Raw genomic sequence first — 27224 nt, 5'->3', positions numbered from 1 at the left:
AGCCAGCCCCACAGTCACAAAAACCAATTCCCTGCAGTAAATCCTTTTAGGATTAAAAAGAAGGGGGGGGGGGGGGGGGCGGTATACACACATATACATATGCTTTTCACATTTGAACACTGACAGATACAGATGATTTTGTTACCAGAAATGCTTCTAAAAGAATAGATTTTTTTTTAAAGATTTTATTTATTTATTTGAGAGAGAGAGAATGAGAGACAGAGAGCATGAGAGGGAGGAGGGTCAGAGGGAGAAGCAGACTCCCTGCCGAACAGGGAGCCCGATGCGGGACTCGATCCCGGGACTCCAGGATCATGACCTGAGCCGAAGGCAGTCGCTTAACCAACTGAGCCACCCAGGTGCCCTAAAAGAACAGATTTTTTAAAGCTGAGTTTTCTGATCTGCTTTGGCTCTAGGTTTTCTAGAATTGGTTCTCTAAATCTGGTTAGACTTAGAGGCAATAGTAACTCTATTGCCAGTAGTAAAAGAGACATTTTTAGTCCATAGCATGATGTAGTAAAGAGATGCAAAATATTACCATTAGATATTCCTAATCAAATACCTATAGAAGGTAAAGTTCTGGGTGACCGTGCATTTGTGACCTTAGAAAATTTTAGACAAACTAAGGAATATAAACAACGGTATTGGCTGGTTGCATCAAACTGCACTGGAGAAAATAAGGAATATAAAGCACGTGAGTTTACAATTATAAAACTATGCCATTCATAGTAAGAGGGAAATTGAGTAGAGCAAAGAGACCAATACAATTAAAGCATTACACTTGGGGGATTCTGGCAACTTGGTGGCAGTGGGATAATTTTTCAGTCTTTCTCAATCTGACACATAAAAACAGACAAAACAATAAGAGAAAGCAAGGAAAGAAGAGGCCCAGACAGAGTGGAGATGAGAACAAAATCAAGAAATCCGAGAAAGCAAGTGGCCATATTTTTAAACATATCTCACAGGAACAAAAGACGGATTCTTGAAATCAGAAAAGTTTTCCTGAACTCCACATCCCATTTTAAAATTTCGAGACAATATAATTCACATAAAAATGAACCGCTTAGAAGTATCAAGGTCGGGGCGCCTGGGTGGCTCAGTCATTAAGCGTCTGCCTTCGGCTCAGGTCGTGATCCCAGGGTCCTGGGATCGAGCCCCGCATCGGGCTCCCTGCTCAGCGGGAAGCCTGCTTCTCCCTCTCCCATTCCCCCTGCTTGTATTCCCTCCCTCTCTGTGTCTCTCTCTGTCAAATAAATAAATAAAATCTTAAAAAAAAAAAAAAAGAATGGGGTTGGGGTGCCTGCGTGGCTCAGTTGTTAAGCATCTGCCTTTGGCTCAGGTCATGATCCCAAGGTGCTGGGATCAAACCCCACATCCGGCTCCCTGCTCAGCGGGAAGCCTGCTTCTCCCTCTCCCACTCCCCCTGCTTGTGTTCCCTCTCTCGCTGTGTCTCTCTCTGTCAAATAAATAAATAAAATCTTTAAAAAAAAAAGTATCAAGGTCAAGTCCAACATAAAGTTATTATAAGTTTAAAATAGAATAAAGAGCAGAGTATAAACCCCAGAGTCTCTGAAAGTAAGCCAGGAAAATATGCCCATAAAACAGATCAAAACTGAAACCTAATATTTCAAGCTATGCTAAAACATATTAAGAAAATGATTCATGACATGAAAGAATAATATAAATTTGAATTAATAAAACTCATAAATAAGATGACAGAACTCAAGAAAAATTAGAAATGAAAGAAAAAAGTCATTTCAGAAGTATGATTAACTAGTGTAAATAAAATCAACAGATGATGTCTTAAGCAAAACAGAATGTTGGGGAAAAAAGAGACTTTTAATTTAAAATAAAGAGAACAAAAAGGATTCCAGAGATAGTGACTATTAATGATGAAACGCAAAGAAGATCAAACAGAGAGATAACACAAGTCCATACAGAAGCAAGGAAACAAAAAAAGTACTTAAATAATAACTAAAAGCACCTTCTGAAAATTAAAAAAAAAAAGTTTTAAAAATACACAATGGAAGAACACACCACATACCTGAGAATAGTAGCCTAGAATGACCCACAGTGATACATATTCTGATAAAATTAGAATCTTAAAAAAAAAAAAAAAAGGAAAAAAAATCCTTTGAATATCTAGAAAAAGCAGATAGATGACTTATAAGGAAACAAATATTATCAGACTTTGATAGCAAGGCTTTATGCCAGAATGAAATGAAGTAGCAAATTAAAGTTATTCAAGGAAAGAAAATGTGAACAAAGGACTTTATATCCTGCAAAACTGACCTAAGAAGGGCACAGGAGCGCCTGGGTGGCTCAGTTGGTTAAGCATCCAACCCCTGATTTCAACTCAGGTCATGATCTCAGAGTTGTGAGATCGAGCTCTGTGTCGGGGTTCACGCTCAGTGAGGAGTCCACTTGAGATTCTCTCCCTCTCCCTCTATCCCTCCCCCTGCTCATGCTTGTTCTCTCTCCCTCTCTCTCTCAAATAAATAAATAAAATCTTAAAAAAAGAATCAAGGGTACCAAGTGCACATATAAACTATTATCAACATCCACAAACTCAGGGAATATTAATTTTATGTGCTATTCTTGAACACTCTACCACAAGATGACTTTCAAACAACCAAAGTTACTGGGAAGATATGAGATACAAACTGATAGTGATCACTAAAAACACAGCTACCTGCAGAACTAAGTAAATAAGGGCTATAGGAGAGAGAGTATAGTATGCAATAGTTACATGCTGATTATATGGTACAAGTATTCAAAATGACGTCAGATTTTAAAAATGAGGAATTATGGAGTATTCTCTCTTCCCCTGTGACCCAAGAATAGTAGCATGGAAAAGAGAACCCATAACTGACAAGCTGTAATAGAGAAAACAGTAACTGAAAATCTTTAGGCTTAAAGTTGAAACAGAAATAAGAACTCATAGATATTTTATCTTTATTTTTTTTTTAAGATTTTATTTATTTATTTGACAGAGACAGAGATAGCGGGAGCAGAAACACAAGCAGCGGGAGTGGGAGAGGGAGAAGCAGGCTTCCCCCCGAGGAGGGAGCCCGATGTGGGGCTCGATCCCAGGACCCTGGGATCACGACCTGAGCTGAAGGCAGATGCTTAATGACTGAGCCACCCAGGCACCTGATATTTTATCTTTAAATATGCATTTTCCCTAACTTCTGTTCACTGAAAAGGTCTAACAAAATGAGTACCCTTCAGCAACCACATCATGGTCCTGAAATACAATTTCTCACTAAACCAAACCAGCACACCAGGTCTAGAGAAGAATATGTAGGAAATGATGATGAAGCATCTCACGGTATCAGATGGCAGGAAACTACCAAAAACCACTGAAGTCCTATCAAAAGAACTCTGGAGTCAACCTGAAGAGGTTCTCACTAGCCAAAGATGGGCCCGTTTGAGTTTTAATAGCGGTAATAATAGTAATAATTACAACAAACTGAAGTCAATTAAACATGTTTAAGTCCACGAGTTCATAAGAAGAAGAAGAATCAGTCACCTTTGGAGAATGGTAAGGAATCAACTCATTATATTGACAACCAATAACTAAAGCAAAGATCTGAGCATTTATCCTCCCTTCCCCTAATGAAGTATGTTACTGGGTAGTGAAAGGTAGATGAGAAGTATCTCTTCTTGAACTAAACTAATACAAAAGAAATAATAGAATTAGATCACAATTTACAGCCCGCACAACGAATATAGGCATTCAGCATCGATGGCTATCAAGATCTCAAAGAGAGAGAGAGAGAGACATTTTGTGCCTCCTGTAATCATACCAGGCACCACCTCCAGCATGGCCAAAGGATCAAACTTGACTCTGGATGTGGCTGCCAATTTACAGAAAAATTCAGAACGTGTTGAATTGAAGAGGACATTTGTATGCAATCAGTAAAATGCAGACAGTGCAAAACCACCAGTCAGCGGTCTGGGCTCCTCCTCAATAGACAAACTGTGAGTAAAAGAAAGGGAGACAGGACAAAACCACAGATTAAAAGAGACTTTAAAAAACCTATTTTAAAAATTAGACAAGACTAATTTAGAGCGTTTAGGAATGTACGTATAAGTGGGAAAAAAACTATGCAAAAACAAAGAAGGGCTAAAAGTTATGAAAACCATTACTTGCAGAGGTAGAGAGCTGGCTCAGGTGTGGCTGGGACTGAGCCCTCAGAAGGAGCCCGTAGGCTGGCTGGCAAAGTCCCTTTCTTGTCCTGTGTGGTGTGTACCTTATAAAAATTCATCCATTGTTCTTATTTTTGTGTGATTTTCTATGTTTTGTTGTATAATAAAATGATTTTATAAATATCAGATCTTTATATCAGATTGCTTTTCATAACGAAGAAACCCAGCCTGCTACCAGAGCCTCCACATTGTAACACTGATCACAGGAAGTCAATGGAAAGTTGTAAAGTGTTTGATGTGACACACTTAGAAAACACACTGAAGGGCAGCTTTAGGAACAACAGAAGAGTGCATTATTCTTGCACAGAAAAAGCAGTAAATTGTTATTTATAGATATCGATAGGAAGAAATCCTTGAGCTTCTATGACTGCCGGGCTTTCAGTTATGCTCCAGGGATAGATAAGAAAGATAAAGTATTTTCCACACATTATTCATTTATAATCAATTATGTAATCTGCAGACAACAAACCCAAGAGTTGATAAATTATTGAAGATGGAAAAGAATGGACTCTATATTCAAGGCATTGAACTCTTTATGGTAGAAAGCCACAGAAAGCCAACTAAAATGACCTCAGGGATACTTAACAATCCTAAATATTAAATATGATTAAATGTTCTGATGTTCACCATTTACATACATACACACCCAAAATGCCGAAGATAAAAGATAAACATTACAATCCATGATACTTGGTCAATGATTTTGCTTCAAGACCAATAGCCCGTAATTCTTTGTATGAAGCCAGGAAGGAAGAATATAATGCCCTGAACTCAAATAAACCAATGCCCTGAGGAAAAGCAGCAGACTGACAAGAGTGATAGCTTAGCTACCAAATGGTACATGGTCTCTTAAGTGAAACAGAGATAATTGTAAATCAGCATATACACAGAAAAAAAAGTCACTACTGCTTAAACTAAGAATAAAAAGAGACAATTAGAATTAAATAGCAGGCTAGTGTTTATCTATCAGTTTACAAGAAATCAGAGAAGCACCAGAGACATGGTTAACACTGCCCTCGGACATTACTCCTGTTCTGTGAGCTGCAAGATATAAAAGAAGCCAAGGCTAAAAGCACCAACAGCCTTCCAGTAGATATCAGACCACCTAAGGACCTCAAAAGAGGGGCGCCTGGGTGGCTCAGTCGGTTAAGCGTCTGACTTTGGCTCAGGTGATGATCCCACGGTCCTGGGATCGAGCCCCGCATTGGGCTCCCTCTCCCTCTGCCTGCCGCTCCCCCTGCTTGTGCTCTCTCTCTCTTCTGTGTCAAATAAATAAAATAAATCTTAAAAAAATAATAATAAAGCTTAAAAGAGCCAAAAGGAATGGGGGAATGTCCCTTCACCTTTCATTCCTATCTAGGATAACTTATATGCAATTATGAAGATAGAAAGAAAAGAAAAAAAAGGAAACAGATGGGTCTAACAGACAAATCAGTCCCAAGACAGAAAATGAGAAAACAAATTCAATGACTGGCTTTAAAAAATAAACTTTTGAGGAAATTTGGAAAGCTGACTTGATCATTTCACTCACATCCTCCCCAGTTCTGTCAACTGGTACTTCTTTCATCTCCCTCTCCTTCGTTACTCATGTATTTTTCGATTCCACCAGCACCGGCCAATCCCAGGCCCTTACTACTTGATATCTGCACTGCTAATAGTAGCTTCTTTCTGGTTTATGTCTTCATCATGGCCTAGTCTCAACCCTGCCAAAACCCGTATTTACCTCCACTTCTCATTGCGAACCTTCCACTTCAATAGGATCCTTCTCCTGACGTTCCTATCCCACTCGCACACGCACTAACCTGCAGTGATAACCATGCTCACGTATCTTTGCTATTCAGGTCCTATAGATCCTTCAAAGACTCAATCAAATCTTCCTTAATGATTTCACCAAACATTCCAGTCGATGTAGCCCTCTCTCAACTCTGAAATAGTACAGTGCTTAAATTCTATATTGTCTTTTCTTACTCAGTTATAGAGGCATTTCTCAGGGCTGAAAGGATCTTAAAATGTATTCAGCCTCATGCTTAAACATCCTCTACAGCTCTAGCAAGTGCTTATCCAGATTATGCTTGGATACTTCCACTAATTGTAGTTTTACTACCTCCTGGAATAGCTCATACTAAGTTTCAACAGCCCTACAATTACAAAGTTCTTCCTTATAATCAGCTTATATCTCTCACCATAGAGCTTCGAACTATTAGTTAGTATTGTACTTTAGAACCTATACAGAACAAATTAAATCCCTCTTGAATATTCCCAAGAATCTAAGATTTTATGAAGTTTATCTGGTCTCCCATGAATCTCAAGATATATTTATACCATGTCGCTTTAGCCATTCTGACATCATGTCTTCAACTTTATTCACTGTTCTAGTAATTTTTATTCACTGTCCTAGTAATTACATACTGCCTTTTCTTATTCTAATATTTTAGATATGCGTCAGCCACTCTTAGGGCCAATGACTTAGAAAATGTCAGGACTTTCATCAAGTCTGGACAGTAGAACAATTTTCACTATAACTCATTACTTTTTTCCTTACTTTTCTTTTCTTTACATGGTATCTAATATAAGTTAATCACATATTACATGTTTAGTCAATTAGGTTTTGAAATATTCCTCTCAAATTAGTTTTCAATGAATTACCCACCATAAACTTCATCTTCTAGGCATAGATCAATTTCTTCTAAGAATTCTCCATTTTAATAAATGCAAAATTACCAGATTTTTTTCTCAAAAGGAAATCTTATTGGGGATAGTAACATCTCTTGTGGAAATGAAATACGCTACAAACATCCAGGCACTTCATGTGACAGTATAAATAGGCATGGAAAAATACCATAGTGTGGAAGCATCATGGGGAGCTCTGTGAGCGATGACTGTGTGGCATTTGAAATTGAGTAGTGATAGGTTTCATCAGCTAAAATTTTTATACTTTTGAATTAACTCATTTTGTAAAATACCGTGCTTCTGATTTCCACTGCTTGCATGATGATATTCACATGCAGTGCAAGAATAAGGTCATTACATCTCCCTGGATAGACAAAACACTGTATGCCCAGAAGTTTCAGACCAACGATTTTCATTGATCCTCAGCTGACAACAACTCGTACTCCAAGAGGTCAGCCTCTCTTTGGTTTTTTTTTTTTTAGAGCAATTTGCATTTCATTTTACTAATTTTACTCTCCAGTTATTACTCTCAATCTATTGCTTGAATTATCTATTGCTCCATAAGGAATGACATTTCCTTGGGCTGAGAAACTAGCTGTATCATACTACATTAGTGTGATGAACCTCACCAAGTGCAAAGTGATGGCTGACTTTCCTGTTTTGGCAGGCCCACTGAGGAGGCACAGGGCCAGCACCTGCGGCAATTGCTGACAGACTGGCCCAACTGCCATGGCTTTGATGGCAATCTGCATAGGATTACCAGTCACACATTAAACAGCCTCATTTCAATTCACCAAAACAAATGGTGTCACCAAATCTACCCACACAAGTCCAACTTACAATAACTCCACTGTTGAATTTCTCTGTCCAATCCAATGATGCATGCCCACCAAGCTCTGTGATGATGGATGGAGTCATTAGCATTTTAGTTTCTACATTGAACCTGAAGCCAAAGCATATGGTCAGACAGATGTTCCAGCAGTGGGCTCTATTTGATTTGCCATGTAGGTGTCCACTTATACTGGATCTTCATAAAAGAATACTAAGTCATAAATTACAGTCCAACCCTGTTTCAACTTTTACATCCTCAGAATTTATAACATGTTCTGATAACAGAACACTCAGAACATGCTTTATTCTGTATTTCAGCATAGACTACTGATTAAAAATTACCCTCGAACCTAATCAAGTAACTTCAAATGGACAAGATGGACAAAATGCAGCTTAATGTTTATAGGCTATTATCATCTATGGCTTGATTAGTAATGCCAGAATGTACCACATACTCACTTTGCCTCATTCACTATTGAGGTAACCTGTATATACAGCGAATTGGACAGAACTTAACTTCTAACAAATGTATATGCACCCATGGACCCAACACCCCAATAAATATATATGACATTTACAATACCTCAGAAAGTTTCCCCTGCCCACTTCCAGTCCCTCCTCATCACCCACAGTCAAACACTGTTCGGATTTCTATCACATAAATTAGTTTTGTTTCTTCCGGTACTTAATGTAAATGTAACCATACAGTATGCACTCTTTTCTATCTTTCCCCTTTCTGAAAACATACTATCACTGAGAGTTACCCACATTGGTAACTCATTCTTTGTTATTACTGAGTAACATTCCATTGCTTCAATGAACCACAAATAGTCTACCCATTCTCCTGTTAATGGACTTTGGGGTTCTTTACGATTACTGGTTATTATGAATAAAGCTGTTATAAACATTCTTACATAAGTCATTTTGTGAACACATGCCTTTATTTCTCTTGTATAAATACTTGGGAGTGGAACTGTTGTGTTATGTTAGCTATTTCCTTATATATTCACTTTTTGCCACCATCACTTTTTTCTTCATATCAGTTAGCACTACAATAAAAGGACATGACTAACATTCTTAACTTACAAAAAAAAAAAAATCTAATTTTTCTTTCCTGTGAGAAAAATTACCTGATGTTTCTAAAAAATATAACCAGTTTTTTATTTTATTTCAATATAAATTGTACATTAAAATTTCATTTGTGATCTTATTTCCTATAACCTGTGGGTTTTTTTTTTTTTTTAAGATTTTATTTATTTATTTGACAGAGAGAGACACAGCAAGAGAGGGAACACAAGCAGGGGAAGCGGGAGAGGGAGAAGCAGGCTTCCCGCCGAGCAGGGAGCCTGATGCGGGGCTCGATCCCAGGACCCTGGGATCATGACCTGAGCTGAAGGCAGATGCTTAACGACTGAGCCACCTAGGCGCCCCCTATAACCTGTGTTTTACCATAAGCCTTAAGTTATGATCCACAAATTCCCTACCACTGAGGGTTCCTTGGAAACACAAAACAGCATAGGCCTAAAACTTGTTGGAAGCACCAAAAAACATCTGTTCATGTGGGAAAAAATTGCACATCGTAACCTGACAACAAATGTTGTGTTTATATGTGGAATGCACGCTACTTCACTGAGTTTTATGATTGAAAAGGAATTTGGAAATTCTCCACAGCGACTAAAGTCTTTACTCTAAGTCCTTTTTCCAACACGAATGAACTGCATAACACACCATTTTAAGCTATGGTCCAGAAAACCTCACAATTTTACCATATCGCTAGCTTGTTGACACTAAATAGACTTTTAAAAACAGTCATCCATGTTGTTTTATGCATCAGTAGTTCATTGAGCATGTACAAGGAGGTTAATCTGGGTAATGTATTTTGTCATTGTTCTCTAAATGTCTAGAGTGAATGACCTAATTCTAAGACTCTGTAATTATATAATCTGAGATCTTATAGGAAAGAACACTCCCTAAAGACACATCCAGAACCACTATGATATATACCTTATGAATAATCCTAGATTAGCTCAGGTAACTCAAGTGTTTGCTTTTGTGTGTTCTATTTTTTAATTTACCTATTAATTTGTATGTCATTTTGAACGATAAAAAATGACTGACATATTAATTGTAAGCTAAAGACAATGTACAAGTGATTTATTTTTTAAATGTATTTCCAGGGGCACCTGGGTGGCTCAGTTGTTAAGCATCTGCCTTCAGCTCAGGTCATGATCCCAGGGTCCTGGGATGGAGCCCCACATCAGGCTCCCTGCTCAATGGGGAGCCTGCTTCCTCTCCCACTCCCCCTACTTGTGTTCCCTGTCTCGCTGTGTCTCTCTCTATCAAATAAGTAAATAAAATCTTTAAAAATAAAAAATAAATGTATTTCCATACATATTTTATTTATTTATTTATTTATTTATTTATTTATTTATTTATTTATTGGGGGGGGCAGGGGAGTGACAGAGGGAGAGAATCCTCAAGCAGACTCCTCACTGAGCACAGCGCTAGAACAGGCTCAATCTCACAACCCTGAGATCATGACCTGAGCCAAAACCAAGAGTCAGATGTTTAAATGACTGAAACACCCAGGCGCCCCTCCATACATAAATTATTTTAAATGTCAAATGCTATCAGGTATTAGGGTTAAAGCATTTGTAGTATATCATTTTTCCTTTAAAACAGAAAGTTGGATGCTTTTCTATTTTGGGGGGTTTTACCTCATATTTAAACATTTATCAATTGACAGTACTATATAATGTAAGTGATTTGAAAAACATAAAAAGTCAATCACCATTTTTAATGACATCTACCATGGCAAGTGTAACAGCTACTCCATTATCCCATTACTTCTGTGACAGGATGCAGTGACCTTTCATTTTGAGCTGCTTCTAATGCATTCTCAGTACTGTCAGCGGGTATTTTAAGCAGTTGTTCTCACAATGACAGTTAATTTCAGGGGCCATTTTTACCCATACAAAACTAATAACATAAACAATTTCACATTCTTCCATCAAACAAAAAAGGTAATGAAGGCCATGTCTCAGGTCACCACAAATAATGCAAAGATCTAGTTTAGCATCTTATAGCTGGCAGGGATCTTAGTTTCTACCCACATCTCCTTTCATAGAGAAAGAACTTATCTATAAAACAGATTCAATAGTTCAATGAATTCTCTAAGTGCACACATGTAACTGGGTTGGAAGGGTTGAAAGGTTCAAATTAAGGTTAGAATTAACAGTTCGGACTCCTGATTTCTCGAACTCATTCTGCACCAAGTAAACAGGACTTGACATCAATTTTTATGGGCTGGCTTGTAGATTCATTATGGAATCAAGATTCTTTCTGCTTTATTATATTTCTACTACTTTAAGCAAAAGATCTTTTTTTAAATCACCGGCCACACTCTGACTGACTCACTATATATTTATATAAAATAACTAGTCTTATTCATTTGAAAACATCCCTCAACTAAGTAGTGGATAGTTTTCAATATTTCTTAAACATGAAGAAGGAAGATTTAAAAGAATAACTTAAGGTAATTTGAGTGGTATTACTGAGAAAGTAGAAAAGGTTTTTTAAAGAATAAGGAAAATATATAAACTGCTGAGGAATTGGGTAACTCACTGTCAAAACAGAAGAGAAATACACAAATTCACCTTAGCAGTGTAAAGAAAAAAGGAAAAAAAGGAAAGCAGAATAGATTTTTAACAGAATTATTTTTTTATCTCTCATCTTTCTTTAAAAAATGACAGAAGGAATATTTTTTAAAACTATACCGAAATGGGCCAATCCATAAAGTAGGAAACAAACAATAAAGGAGCAATACTTTGACTGCAACCCACTCAAACCAGCAGGGCCAGAAAGTCTTTGTTGCCACAAGGCAGCTGGTGTCTGAGTACACAAAACCCTTTTATTTCAATGTCATATTAAATCCTAGGGCATAAAACCAGAGGCAGACTGCAGAGTCTCTGGTTCTCCAAGACAGGACTATACAGATCACAACTAAAGTCAAGGCCAAGTAATGTTCCCACCTAAATGAAAAAAAAAAAAAAAAAAAAAAATTAACTAATTAGGAAAAGATGTCTAAAAATTGTTTATTTAGTCTGAGAGAAAGATGGATTCTGACTTCATGTTTAGCTGATAAAACGGCTGCATATTATACAGTACCCTCTTTATAAAGAATTATCTTATATTTCAATATCTATAGGGGAAATCAGCATAATCACAGAAAAAAAAATAGGGGCTTCATTCCCATTTCACATATTCAGGATGATATCCTAATACCTGCAAATCAAATGAATTATAAAAGTAGTGATAATTAAGTTTATATGAGTATATGGGTTATAACATCCAAGTGGATGTGAGGCTTTGATGAAATAAGAAATTTATAACCACTAGTACAATATTAGTCATTATACTAGGTATGATTTCAAAAATCATTTATTATAATCATGACCCCAACCTCCTACAACCTAGTGATTATCCCCAACACTAATTTTACCTCTTTAAAGATGGCAAAATAAATGCTGAAGTCTATGTTCAAGAAACTATGCTACTCTTACAATGATTTTTCTCTTTTGGTCTCTATTGACAGTCTCAGGAATTTCGTTCTAACCAATTAAATCCCTTCCTTCATTCTGATGCAAATGGAACACAAAAATAATAAGTGCTCAGAGAATATTATTACATACGTTCTAGGCTCAAATATTTAGCTCAACAGTCATCTTTCCTTGGGCCAGCCTCCTGACTTTTTTTTTTAGAGCTGCTCTAAGCCCCTCCCACCCCCCCAACCCCCACTGCCCCGGGATTGGCAGTTACTCTCTGAAGCCTGGCACCTTCCTTAGTCTATTATTATCTCTCTGATTCTTTCAAGGCTCTTTGCATGTACCGTTTACGTTTCCCCAACATAATGTCAAATTGTAATTCATTAAATAGATATTTACTGAAGATTTAATATGTGCAAAGCAAATGTCTTGACCTCAGATCTGTGATTAACCCTTATACACAAAAGTTCTGAAAAAAAAATTTAATTGGCTCTCTTCCAATTCAAATTTCCAGAAGTACTTCCAAAGGTTTCTTAAACTATTTTTGTAAATGTATCAGAGTATGACAGTCCCTACTTAAGTGCTATGCTCTTGTAAATTGAGTTTAAATGAGGAAATTTTCATATTTTTCCTACTTTGAATGGATTTAGAAAAAAATGGTTTTACAGTTACACATAACTTTAGAGAAACACTAATTTTTCATTAGAAACTAATCCAGATATTTATTAACTACATACTGTTATATGTTTATTCATCTTCCCAAAACAGAAATATCTGAAATGAATCTGTAGTCAATTAAAACAATCCTACGCAAGAGAACTTGTCTCTCTCTCTCTCTCACACACACACACACACAAGAATGACACCAGAAGCAGTACTTTGTGATTTTTTAAAAATCAAGTGTACCCGTTAGCTCAGCTGTCCACTTGGCCTTACCTGCAGCCATAACTTGTTATGCACAGCATCTCTCCCCGTAGCAATACACTGAAACGTAGCATTCTGCCCTGCATTGACCTCCACGTCCCCCAGACGGAGAAAATGAGGAGATTTATCTGTGAAGGCAGAAAAAATATTTATTATTTTCACATGAAGAAAATGTGCCATGTTACTTTTTCCCAAGAGAATAATGTTGTTAATACTTTTACCTTTGGCCAACCCAAATACCGTATGGAAGAAAATGGAGTTTTGTACTGAAATACACACTCTCTCTCACAATTCTCCTTTTATCCCCCCCCCATCATTGCTACAGCATTGTTGTATACAGAGAGAACACTCAACATTTACTGCTGAGGTTGGCCACAGCATGTTGCATATGGGTGATAAAAAAACAGTTACAAGTCAAAGAAAGCAAAAGAGATTTAAAAAAAGGCATAAATTAGAGCATAATAGAAAACTATAGTGAAAACAGAAAATGATATCTAACATACTGAATAGACATGGTGGTCGAACTATTAATTTACAACTTAAGCAGTTAGAGCTCCTTTCTTTTAAAAAATATTTCAGTAGTTATAATTCTCTAGTACTTCAAAGAACAACGGAATATTTTTGTTTCTCTCAAATAGAATATCAGCTTGACCGTTGCTAATTCTACTTCCTATTTCTTCATAGTTGGAAGAAAGTTACCCAAAAGCAGTATCAGACCAATAAAAAGTGATGACTGTAGTCAAAACCTACATGACTTATATAACTGTCAAATTAGTGTTCTCTATGATTACCTTTTAAAACTGAAGCTTATTCATGTTTTCAACTGAAAGTAAATATACACAGGAAAAGTTAAGCCTCGGTAAGTAAAAGCAAGCTCACAGAAGACCGTATCACAGTAAAACTGCTCTTGTGCTTAACTCCTATTTTTATTTGTTTACTCCTAAGAGCCTTTTTTCACATTTCTCTTCCAGTAAGTGTAAGTGAACAGTAGATGGAAACATCATGCTCATGTACTAATGGACTGAATTTATGAGCAAACCAACCTGAATTTTGAGCGAGACGAATTTGTTCCTCTTTTTCTTAGAATGTACTGTATGGAATAAATCATTTGACCCTTGCCTACTACCTCTAATTCTTCAGCACCTCATCTTAGTATAGGCTTTAAAAAGGGAAATGCTATAACCACTAAGGAAATTGAAGCAGTCATCAAAAATCTCCCAAAAAACAAAAGCCCAGGGCCAGATGGCTTCCCAGGGGAATTCTACCAAGCATTTAAAGAAGAATTAATACCTATTCTTCTGAAACTGTTCCAAAAAATAGAAATGGAAGGAAAACTTCCAAACTCATTTTATGAGGCCACATTACCTTGATCCCAAAACCAGACAAAGACCCCATCAAAAAGGAGAATTACAGACCAATATCCCTGATGAACATGGATGCAAAAATTCTCACCAAAATACTAGCCAATAGGATCCAATAGTACATTAAAAGGATTATTCACCAGGACCAAGTGGGATTTATCCCTGGGCTGCAAGGCTGGTTCAACATCCGCAAATCAATCAATGTGATACAATACATTAATAAAAGAAAGAATAAGAACCATATGATCCTCTCAATAGATGCAGAAAAAGCATTTGACAAAGTACAGCATCCTTTCTTGATTAAAACTCTTCAGAGCGTAGGGATAGAGGGTACATACCTCAATATCATAAAAGCCATCTATGAAAAACCCACAGCGAGTATCATTCTCAATGGGGAAAAACTGAGAGCTTTCCCCCTAAGGTGAGAACACGGCAGGGATGTCCACTATCACCACTGCTATTCAACATAGTACTAGAAGTCCTAGCCACAGCAATCAGACAACAAAAAGAAATGAAAGGCATCCAAATCGGCAAAGAAGAAGTCAAACTCTCACTCTTTGCAGATGATATGATACTTTATGTGGAAAACCCAAAAGACTCCACCCCAAAACTGCTAGAACTCATACAGGAATTCAGTAAAGTGGCAGGATATAAAATCAATGCACAGAAATCAGTGGCATTCCTATATGCCAACAACAAGACAGAAGAAAGAGAAATTAAGGAGTCGATCCCATTTACAATTGCACCCAAAACCGTAAGATATCTAGGAATAAATCTAACCAAAGAGGCAAAGAATCTGTACTCAGAAAACTATAAAATACTCATGAGAGAAATTGAGGAAGACACAAAGAAATGGAAAAACATTCCATGCTCATGGATTGGAGGAACAAATATTGTGAAGATGTCAATGCTACCTAGAGCAATCTACACATTTAATGCAATCCCTATCAAAATACCATCAACTTGTTTCAAAGAAATGGAACAAATAATCCTAAGATTTGTATGGAATGGGAAAAGACCCCGAATAGCCAGAGGAATGTTGAAAAAGAAAAACAAAGCTGGTGTCATCACAATTCCGGACTTCAAGCTCTATTACAAAGCTGTGCAAGCTATTACAAGACAGTATGGTACTGGCACAAAAACAGACACACAGATCAATGGAACAGAATAGAGAGCCCAGGGCGCCTGGGTGGCTCGGTCGGTGAGGCGTCTGCCTTCAGCTCGGGTCATGATCCCAGGGTCCTGGGATCGAGCCCCGCATCGGGCTCCCTGCTTGGCGGGAGGCCTGCTTCTCCCTCTCCCACTCCCCCTGCTTGTGTTCCCTCTCTCACTGTGTCTCTCTCTGTCAATTAACAAATAAAATCTTTAAAAAAAAAAAAAAAAGAAGGAATAGAGAGCCCAGAAATGGACCCTCAACTCTATGGTCAACTCATCCTTGACAAAGCAGGAAAGAATGTCCAATGGAAAAAAGACAGTCTCTTCAACAAATGGTGTTGGGAAAATTGGACAGCCACATGCAGAAGAATGAAACTGGACCATTTCCTTACACCACACACAAAAACTGACTCAAAATGGATGAAAGACCTAAATGTGAGACAGGAGTCCATCAAAATGCTAGAGGAGAACACAGGCAGCAACCTCTTCGACCTCAGCTGCAGCAACTTCTTCCTAGACACATCACCAAAGGTAAGGGAAGCAAGGGCAAAAATGAACTATTGGGACTTCATCTAGATAAAAAGCTTGTGCACAGCAAAGGAACCAGTCAACAAAACCAAAAAACAACCAACAGAATGGGAGAAGATATTTGCAAATGACATATCAGATAAAGGGCTAGTATCCAAAATCTATAAAGAACTTATCAAACTCAACACCCAAGAACAAAGAATCTAATCAAGAAATGGGCAGAAGACATGAACAGACATTTTTCCAAAGAAGACATCCAAATGGCCAACAGACACATGAAAAAGTGCTCAACATCACTCAGCATCAGGGAAATCCAAATCAAAACCTCAATGAGATACCACCTCACACCAGTCAGAATGGCTAAAATTAACAAGTCAGGAAATGACAGATGTTGGCAGGGATGCGGAGAAAGGGGAACCCTCCTACAGTGTTGGTAGGAATGCAAGCTGGTGCAACCACTCTGGAAAACAGTATGGAGGTTCCTCAAAAAGTTGAAAATAGAGCTACCCTAAGACCCAGCAATTACACTACTGGGTATTTATCCCAAAGATACAAATGTAGTGATCCGAAGGGGTACATGCACCCCAATGTTTATAGCAGCAATGTCTACAACAGTCAAACTATGGGAAGAGCCAAGATGTCCATCGACACATGAATGGATAAAGAAGATGTGGTATATATACACAATGGAGTATTATGCAGCCTTCAAAAAACAAAATCCTGCCATTTGCAACAACGTGGATGGAACTAGAGGGTATTATGCTAAGCGAGATAAGTCAATCAGAGAAAGACAAGTATCATATGATCTCACTGATATGAGGAATTCTTAATCTCAGGAAACAAACTGAGGGTTGCTGGAGTGGTGGGGTGTGGGAGGGATGGTGTGGCTGGGTGATAGACATTGGGGAGGGTATGTGCTATGGTGAGTGCTGTGAATTGTGTAAGACTGATGAATCACAGACCTGTACCTCTGAAACAAATACATTATATGTTAAAGAAAAAAAAAAAAGAAGAAGAAGATGTAGGAAGGGAAAAATAAAGTGGGTGAAATCGGAGGGGGAGATGAACCATGAGAGACTATGGACTCTGAGAAACAAACTGAGGTTTCTATGGGGGGATGGGTTAGCCCAGTGATGGGTATTAAAGAGGGCACGTATTGAATGGGGCACTGGGTGTTATACACAAACAATGAATTATGGAACACTACATCAAAAACTAATGATGTAAATTTAAAAAAAAAGTGAATCCTCAAAAAAATAAAAATAAAAAGGGAAATGCTTGAACTAGAACATGAACTGAACAGTGGTTCGCGAATTGTGAACTCTAGGCCAGCAGCATGGGCATCACCTGGGAACTTATTAGAAGTGTACATTTTCAGGCCCCACCCCAGACTTCTGAATCAGAACGACGGTGGGGGCGAGGGGGGCACACAAACCGTCATTTGCCACCCCAGGTAGGTGATGCTGATGCACAATAGGGTTTAACAAGCTCTCAACAAGAGCACAGTTGTGGCCCCTGGCATGGTGCCCCCCTCCCCATGCATGGTGCTTACAATGTGTGAGAAAATTTCCACCAGGAGGATTACTTAACATATCACCCAGAATTCATGGGCCCTGTAAATGCCACTGTTGGGAGATATAGGTAAAGTCTGAATTTATGCCAACTGTTTTATGTCTGGCTCGACTGAATGCATGTAATGAATGTCTTTCAGGAAATGTGATGTACACACAAAATTAATCACATCATCTAAAGAGCAACCAATGGGCATCTAAAGACATAACAAAACTACGTGTTAATAAACTGAGTTCTTTGTTCTGTTTGCTTTCTATTATTTTGTTGTTTCGTATGGATTAACCAGATATTTATTATAAAAAATTTAGTCTGAAGTTTGGACTATGGTGAACTAATTCATTCTTTTCCCTTCACTCCAACTTTCAACTGAGCACATCACATGTTAGTGAGGTTTCTTTTAGTTTCCTTTCAATCGAGCTCTGATTTGTTATTTTTCTTTGTTTTCCTAGACTACTTAATAAAACCAAAAGATGGAGCCTGTCCTACCTAGAGTTTTATTTACATTTGCATTTTGTTCTCTGTAATTAAATAATAAGAGAACTCTCTAATAGGTGTACAACTAGTTACAGTTCTGAAAACTATTTGATTCAAAAATTCTAGAAACATTTCAGTGTTCTTTTAAAACTGAACAGAAGGCTAGGAGTAGCAATGGAAGAGACAGCCACAACCAAGTGATAAACAGTCAACAGTCACTGCCAATACAAGACAAGTGTTGAAAGGACGCAGAAAAATACAATTCTTAATCACAACCTACCACAAGGATAACTCAGTACTTGGATGTCATCAATGGCAATATAACCACTCCTCCCTCCTGAGACTTCAGCTTCAAATATTACCTGTCAGGAAGAAATAGAAAATATTTACAACAATCATTTTTTAAGGAATTTTCACAGTAAAAGAAGAATAGCTAAAGCACACTTATGAAAATTAAATTTGATTTTTATCCTATAAGAATTAAAAATTATTTCCTGAATCTTGTCCAGGTAAACAAACAAACAAAAACATTACTGAGGTGAAGCAGCTAAAAAATTATTTAAGCAACTGCTACTGTGTGTTACAATTCCTGAATGGGTATCATCTAGGTAGAATGAATAGGCAAATACAGCTAATCTCATATCCCTAAATTTTCTCTTACTGATTTTCTCCATTTTTGCTATTTATTTAAAATACACTGAGCACCTACAATGTACCAGGCAATAGGCTAACCAGTGAAAATACCAAATGATCTGCGTTTTTAAATAGCTAAACTTTCAAAGACAGAGGCCACCGGCTAGATTAGCAGTATTCCAGGCAAAAGGAACATACAATGGACTAGAATAGAGGTGTGTGTTTGGGGAACCAAATGAATATAATCTGTATGGCTAACAAAGGTTCAAAAGGGAAGAGGTAAGATTAGAGAGCTAGGCATGGAAGACCTTAAATACTACCAGACTAAAATCAGGAGTACATTCTGTCAATAAATTCCACATTAACAAATATTAAACAAAAAGGTTTCCATGTTCACATATAAGCTCATGTTATAGAGTTTTGTTGTTACAATCAATAGGAAAGCTTCATATAGCCTTTGTTTTTTTAATAATATGTAGTGTGACTTCTCAAGAGAAACCATTTTTAGCATGCCACCTTTCAACATTTTATTTGACTATTCATGGAGGTACACAGATTATTTTTGGGAGTATTCTGCAAAACATTTTAGGAAATGTGATGGAAATTAATGTTTAACGTAGGAATATGGTATAATCAAATTGATCTATTAGAAACATATATGCCTGTAAGGTAGAGGATGAACTAAAAGAAACCAAGACTGGAAACAGGTAATATGCTAATAGGAGTGGAAATAGAGAGATATGAAGAAAAAAGAAAGATAAAAATAATGCTAAGGAAACGGACAAAATGAAACTTATTGACTTGTTAGTTGTGGTGAAATATAGGGCAATTCTAACTCCAGGCTTGCACCACTAGGCGAATTGTGCTATCAGAATCCCTAGCCAGGACTAGTGATACAGAAAAAGGTACAAATTTGAAGGAGAAGAAGACTAAGTACATTACAGATCTGATTTGCCTAGGGTACATATGGGGTAAAGGCTTAGAGCATAACTGGACAACGTATCTCAAAAATAAGAGGTAGGTCCACAATAAAGCCATAGATTTGGAAGTCTTCATCATGGAAGTAAGTTATAGACTTAAAAGTTAACATGATGGGTGAATAAGATGGCATAGGAAGATAAAAAGGAGAAAACCACTGAAATGGAAGGTAACAATACAGCAGCAGAAGTAAAGCCAACAAAGTACAGTTCGGATATAATGACCAAGGAAAGAAGAGAAGTATCAGAAGGTTTCAGGCAGGTCAACACTCCCACCAAAAAACAAAACAAAACAAAACAAACAAACAAAAAAACAAACTATAATAACCATAATTTTAAAATTATCAGATATCTATATAAACAATGGCATTTAGATGAACATAAATTCTAGGAGGACAGATTCTCTCCAATGTGACCCCTGATCTTTGGCCATGCCTCCTTTCCCACGGGAATTATTTGCCAATTCCAGGATCAGGGTGTGGTTCTAGCTCAGCACAGATGTAGGGCCTCTGCTGGGAGAAAGTGGAAACAGTGAAGCTTGCTGTGCAGGACTCTGGAAATTTAGAAGTCTAGATTAAAAAAATGTTGGCTGTCGCAAAAAATATGAAATATAGGGGAGAGGTCAAGAAAAACTAAAATTAAAAAGTATCAATTAGAATTAACCATTAGGATTTTTCTGGTAATGTTTGGCAGACAGTTTTACCAAAGGGAAGGGGCAGAAGATTGTCTGAGTTGATAGTAACTAACATTTATTGAACACTTACTATATACAAGAGACTATTCTAAGCTAGCATGCACACCATCACGCTCGCATCTGTCGTTCTCGCTCTCTTTTTTCCCCTGCCACCCAGACACACACACACACACACACACGCACACACACACACACACACTCTTAATCCTCACTACAATCATGTAAAGTTGGTATTATTTTTATCCTCAATTTAAAGAAAAGTTAAGTAACTGGACCAAAGTCATAACAGTTAACAAGTGGCAGGGCCAGGAAAGGACCTGAGTCGAACTGCATCCAGCTTCCATTCTTCTATCAACTTCACTACACTGTCTCTCAAGATAAAGAACCAAATGCAGAGAGAGCGTTTCTTTTAAGCAGGCTTTAAATATCCTTTAAAAGTCTAACGTGTTAAACTTTAAAGATTAATGTCATTTTAAATAGTACTTCAACTAAACATTATACTGACTAGGTAGCAGGATCATCAGCATTACACCCTTCCCATTTTCCTCCTGTACCCCTACACCCACCCCAAAGCCGATGACGATGGGACCCAGTAGATTAGGTGGCTGGTTTGCCTCCCGTCCACTCGTTCCCGTCATAGGCCTTCTCCTGTGTTACTTCTTTCCTACTTTGTTTGTCCTTTATGACTATTGATGTCACTGGAATAAGCTGAGAAAGAGAACAGGGTCTTTGTGGGAAGAGAAATACTTCACAAGAAGGAGAGCTAATCTATGAACACAGAAGTGTGTGCGCATGTGTGTGCGTGCATGCATGCGATTTACATTTCATATAAGTGTATCTGATATGAAAACAATTGTCATGCCACTTTCCAAATATTGGAACAAAGGCTTATTAGAAGCAAGAAATAGAGGCGAGAATCAGAGACGTTAAATAAAGTGTAACTTGGAGTGGCTGTGGTAGAGGCCCCTTTCCTGGGGCTGAGAAAACTTGTACTTGACTCCCAACTCTCCTGTTTAGAAATTCTTGAGCAAATCCCAGAACGTTTTGCAGCCAAATCCCAAGTCCTTAACATGGATATAATGCAGCTTTCATTATAAAGTTTTATAAGGATTAAATAGTAACAGACGTAAAAGTGCTATATAACCCAAAGGGTAAGCTCATCAACATTGTTAATGTGTGAGATTTGTGTAAGTGTCTCCCAGGAAAATAGATTTTATTTGCTTGAATAGTAGTTCAGGAAAAGGGAAGGTATGGAAAGAAAAAGTGAGAAAACTGTTTTTGAAGAAAAAAACTACATTTTTTATGAATAGACCACATAACTGTGTAATCAATCACTGGCTATTTCACTTCCATTGTAGCCAACGTTAATTAAATTATTTTAATTTCTTAAGTTTATCTTAGTTTTACTTTCTCCAATTGTCTTACTTCCTTTGCTTCATATAGGTGATAAGCTCATAGATGTTTACTCTACCCCGAGAAAAAGTTTCTTATTTGGTCATTTAAATTGAGCTTTTATTCTGAACAATAAATTTAGGCCTGCATTTAAAAAGGGAAGCAAAAGAACTCGTTCTTTATTAGAGAAAAAAAATGTTTCTCTTTTTAGTGACCTCATTTTCTCTAAGTGTTGTCTTTGCCTCATTATCAAGAGCTGGAGGGAATTTCTAAGATCAGATTCCTTTACTACTAAGGACCTAATCAGCTTTATCACTTCAACAGAGCCCTCACCTTGTAAGGCTCTTCTGTCCAGTCAGGGGAAACAGATCTCGAGAGCTTAATTACGCAAAGCTTGCTTGAGCAAATGCTCAGGTCAGATCTAATGTCTGGTGTCAGGTAGTCAACCAGGGCTTCCCAGAAGAGAACAAAGGAAGCCCTACCAGATGTCAACTTTCACCCATCTAAGAGGCCAGCCTGGGAACAGAATGGACGGGCTCTGCTTTGCATGCTGTTTTCACTCCACTCCATTACCTGAACTACTGAAGGTAATGATTCCAATCAAATTTTTGCTACTCTAGCAACATTCTTGGATTATTAACCAAATAAGTGAGGTAAGGTTGAATTAAAATAGAGGGGGGAAAAGGCAAACCCTAAAGAACAAGGACTTCCTCCTTTGGCAAACTGAATTATAACAGAGAATGTACCTCATATAAGGGAAAGCTGAACTCGAAGTCAGGAAGTCTGTGGATCTAATTGCTATCACCTGTAACCCACAAAATGATTTCACTGTGTCTTCCTTGCCTCATCTGGGTGATACTGGCCTTGCTACATCACAAGTTTGTGGTGAAAACTGAATGATATATACACAATGATTAAATGATACATGAAATACCTTTAATACAAGATATTATGGATATGGGAAAAATCTGAAAAACAAACAAACAACTTTGTCCTTAATTTTCTTTCAATATTATCAGTTTTGAGAGTATAGGCTCCAAAGTCAGAGACACATTTACTTTTTTTAAGGGTAACTTTAACTTATGGAAAAATATATGTAAAGTTGTACTGAAGTTATGTTTGCAACTTTGTATATAAAGTTACTTTGGTAAGTTATGTAAAATCTAAGCCTCAGTTTCTTTTCCTTTTTTAAGATTTTATTTATTTATTTGAGAGAAAGAGAGACAGAGACAGAGAGAGCGAGAGAGCACAAGCAGAGAGGGAGAGGGAGAATCATGCTCCCCGCCGATCCCAGGACCCTAAGATCATGTCCTGAGCCAAAGGCAGATGCTTAACTAACTGAGCCACCCAAAAAAGAAACTATTAGTATCCACGTCAGGGCTTAAGGGAGGATTAAATGAGATATGCACATGAAACATTTAGCACAGGCCCTGGTACACAGTAAGTGTACTACGTTAAGGAGCACCATCATGGGAGAGAGCATCCATAAAGAACATATGTACTAAAGTGAAATTTCTTCTCTTTCCCCTCTCTTTCTCATCAAAAACTTCACCCTCTGCCCCAACTTGGGGGGAAAAAAGTAGGGGCATCATGCAACTCTTGAACTCAGGGTTGTGAGTTCAGGCCCCATGTTGAGTGTAGAGATTACTTAAAAATATTTTTTTAAAACATGGATATACTGTATATTATGAACAGAAGGATGTTAGAATCATTAAGTATAACTGATTTCTCTCTCATGTGAACTTTAAACACTGCAGTTTCTTAAGGATATGTACTAGGCCACCTTCTCTCTTTTTGCCATACCTTCTACCATGACAGGATTGAGAATGATGTTCCTGCAAAAAGGATGAGGGTATTGAAAAAAGAAAAAAAAAAGTGTGTAGAGATATTAAAGGGAAATGAAGGTATACAGCATCACAAAAGCCAGTCAAAAAATATCTGAAGTGGAAGAGATATCAGGACCAAATCCTGGTAAAACACTAAGTAAAATGAAGATTAAAAATACCCTCTTATAATATATAATGTATTATTTGTTTCAGAGGTACAGGTCTGTGATTCATCAGTCTTACACAATTCACAGCGCTCACCATAGGAAAAAAAAAGAAGATAGTAGGAAGCAAAAAATGAAGGGGGGGAAATTGGAGGGGGAGACGAACCATGAGAGACTACAGACTCTGAAAAACAAACTGAGGGTTTTAGAGGGGAGGGGGGAGGGGGATGGGTTAGCCTGGTGATGGGTATTGAGGAGGGCACGTTCTGCATGGAGCACTGGGTGTTATACGCAAACAATGAATCATGGAACCTACATCAAAAACTAATGATGTAATGTGTGGTGACTAACATAACATAATAAAATTAAATTAAAAAAAGAAAAAAGAAAAAAAAATTACCCTCTTATACATCTTATAACTGGAAGTTTGTACTCTTTGACCAATATCTCCCCATTGCCCCAACCCTTCAAACCCTGTCAGTATTAATAAAAATATCCTGAGGTTTAGCATCACAACGTCTAAGTGATGAGAAGGCCTGCTACGTTATCTAATATGGATGAAAATACTGGGTATAACAAGACCATACTTGCATGAAAAGCAACTATACCATCCATCCAACTGTAACCCTTTGCAGAGTGATATTGTATTTGCCTGATCAACAACAGACATCAGTCCAGGCACACACCAGTGTCCATGACCAGAGATCAAAAGGAGAAAATAAAACCTAAGAGATTTCACGCCAAAGTAGTCCACATAAAAGAAAAGCCCAAAGAAGGCAATTTTCAGAAGGCTCCACATTGAAATGAATATGCAAGCCTAGTACACTCCTAGACTTCAAATTAGCCCAGGGAGTTGGCTATCCCTAATGTAATCACCAAAGTATCTAGAAGATCTAAATAAAAAACTAACAATAATCATTTTTAGAACTTACACTAGAATATTTAAGTTGATAATAAGTCTATTAGTTATTTAAATTAATTTTCATTCCTAAAATCTTACACTTGCAAAAGCATTGTCAATGGTCTCTTTTTCTTTTAATTTGAATAGATATTGATGTAGGGTAGTATGTATCAAAAACACATGACTCCATAATGTGGCTAAGAGAGACCCAGACAAACTTTTCATCTCTAAAACCAAACTCAAAACTTGAACCCAAAATAAATAATAATCACAACATAAAAACAAGAGTTCTTGTGCTCTCTGCACAAAAACATGCTGTCTGCATGTTTCCTATATCATTAAGATGACTTTTGTGGAAAGAGGTATATGCAGCCAGCTTTCTCAAAAGGTTTTAGTCTAAGTTCTTTATCATAATGGAGATGTACATACGCAGACAAAGGCACACCAGTGTCAGGCAGAGCCTCAATTCTACGTTACAGACCTCAACTGAAATCCCTGTGAGGACCTCATGGGGCCACCTAGAAGGTTCTCCATAAATCTTAACCCCTTTCTCCCTTTCCTTCTCTGGGGACTGTCATAGGTAATGCCATAGCACCCTAGCCAGAAAGAAACAGAGGCAAGAGGGCAGTCCCAGGTGGCACTGATGCTGGAGACCATGAGAAACACCTCTTAGCTCTTCGGTACTGCAACAAACCCAGCACACACACTATCTTCCTAATCTCTACTGTGAACTGTGAACAACCCTACATCCATCTCACTAACCCACCCTTACAGGACTCCTCCTTCATTTCAGTTCAAGGCCCAGTATGGTAAGAAGGCTGAGCCTACAGACTACAGAGCCCACTTCCCCGGCTCTCTCAAGAGGCAGCCCCAATGCCAAGGCAGACAGGCAGACAGAGCCCAGTACTATATTCCAAATGCCTGTAATGTGTTCAAAAATAAGTTGAAACAGGGCCCACTGTTCATGGCACAGCCTAATTTATGTTAGAATATAAGTTTAGCAAAAGAGAGAAAATAAAAAAGGCAATTAGAAGAGGGAAATGAACAAAAGTTAAGTGAAATAATCCAAGATCTAAAAATGCTATGAAACACATTTTTCATCCTGTGGGTCTGTCCTTAGATACATAAGCAAGCAACTTACACCCTAAATGATCTGGTATAAAACTGAAAGTAGAGAAGCAAAGGGTTGCAGAAAATTCATCAGCAAAATGTCATTTCTGTATCTTTACTATCATAGCTCCACCATCTGGGTTATATTTTATAGTTAGTTGTCTGAGCCAAAAATAAAAGATGACTGGTTAAGGTTGCTATTTCTATCAACATGACACTGAATTACAGTACTATTTTTCCTCACTTCTAGAGATGTGCCATTTGTCTTCCTACAATCCACAGGCAGAACCTTTTAAATTTTAGCACCAACAGTCCAATCTTACACATTGCAGAAGTAGATCACTTCGCTTGCACAGCTATATCTGAAAAAAATACTTTCAAGCTAAACAGTAAGTCTGTTCCTCGCCAAACTTGTGACTCTCAAGAGCTTCAACTGATAACTGTGGAGCTCAATTTTTAAAAAGATTAAAATGAGTGGTGAAGCCTATACATACTGTCACACTAAATAGCTTTTACATATGAAATCTGTTGGTAGTACATACTATGTTACACAGAAAAGCAATCTTTAAATGAACCAGGTGATTAAATGCCACTCAACAGATAGTATAACCAGATCAGTCTACCTCAAGGCAAAGTTCAACTGGAGGCTAAACTTGAGTTCTCACATCACAAATGCAAACATATTAATAAGTAATTGTTTGGGTAAGACCACGTACAAAAAAAAAAGAACTCTTTGCTTTCATCATACGGATCTAAAAATTCAGTAATTTCAAAAGTACTGTAAACTTTCCCTCCTAGAAAAATAGGTTAGGGTGGAGAGAGATTATGACACAAAGTTAATTAGAATAACCAGTCTGTGTACTCCTACTTCAATTTAGGGATAAAAGGGGGAAAAAAAAAAACCTCCATGATTTATTTTTTTCCTACTTTATTTTATAAGTAAATGGGCAAGTACAGCAACATCTTTGACTGTAAGCACTAAATAGCAAATATAACTAGCTATTAGTATACAATTTAAGACATAGTGCTTTTGGCTAGTAAAAAGCCTAGTGAGCACTCAAAAATATTTACTAGGGGAAGTACTGAATAATACATTTCACAGACAGCTTCTACAGAAGATAACAATGGGGAACTTTAAAAGATATTCTAACACTATAATGGGGCCAGGCATCCTTGCATTGTGAAAGAAAGAAAGAGAAAGAAAGAAGAAAGGAAGGAAGGAAGGAAGGAAGGAAGGAAGGAAGGAAGGAAGGAAG

General features: G+C 37.5%; 1 protein-coding gene across 5 annotated transcripts in view; it reads right to left on the bottom strand.

The window, feature by feature from the left end:
• PTPRK (protein tyrosine phosphatase receptor type K) overlaps positions 1-27224 on the bottom strand; it is a 553659-nt gene that overhangs the window by 261510 nt on the left and 264925 nt on the right. For all 5 annotated transcript variants that reach the window (XM_044917510.1, XM_044917509.1, XM_044917507.1 and 2 more), the window contains 2 exons: positions 18552-18633; positions 13194-13309 (listed from right to left, as the gene is read on the bottom strand). In XM_044917510.1, the coding sequence (XP_044773445.1) occupies positions 13194-13309; positions 18552-18633 (198 nt within the window). The remainder of the gene's footprint in view (positions 1-13193; positions 13310-18551; positions 18634-27224) is intronic.

The sequence above is a fragment of the Neomonachus schauinslandi genome, chromosome 8, assembly GCF_002201575.2.
Source record: "Neomonachus schauinslandi chromosome 8, ASM220157v2, whole genome shotgun sequence".
NCBI lineage: Eukaryota > Metazoa > Chordata > Mammalia > Carnivora > Phocidae > Neomonachus > Neomonachus schauinslandi.
The sequence above is the reverse complement of the archived record's forward strand: the minus strand, read 5'-3'. Positions and strand labels throughout refer to the sequence as shown.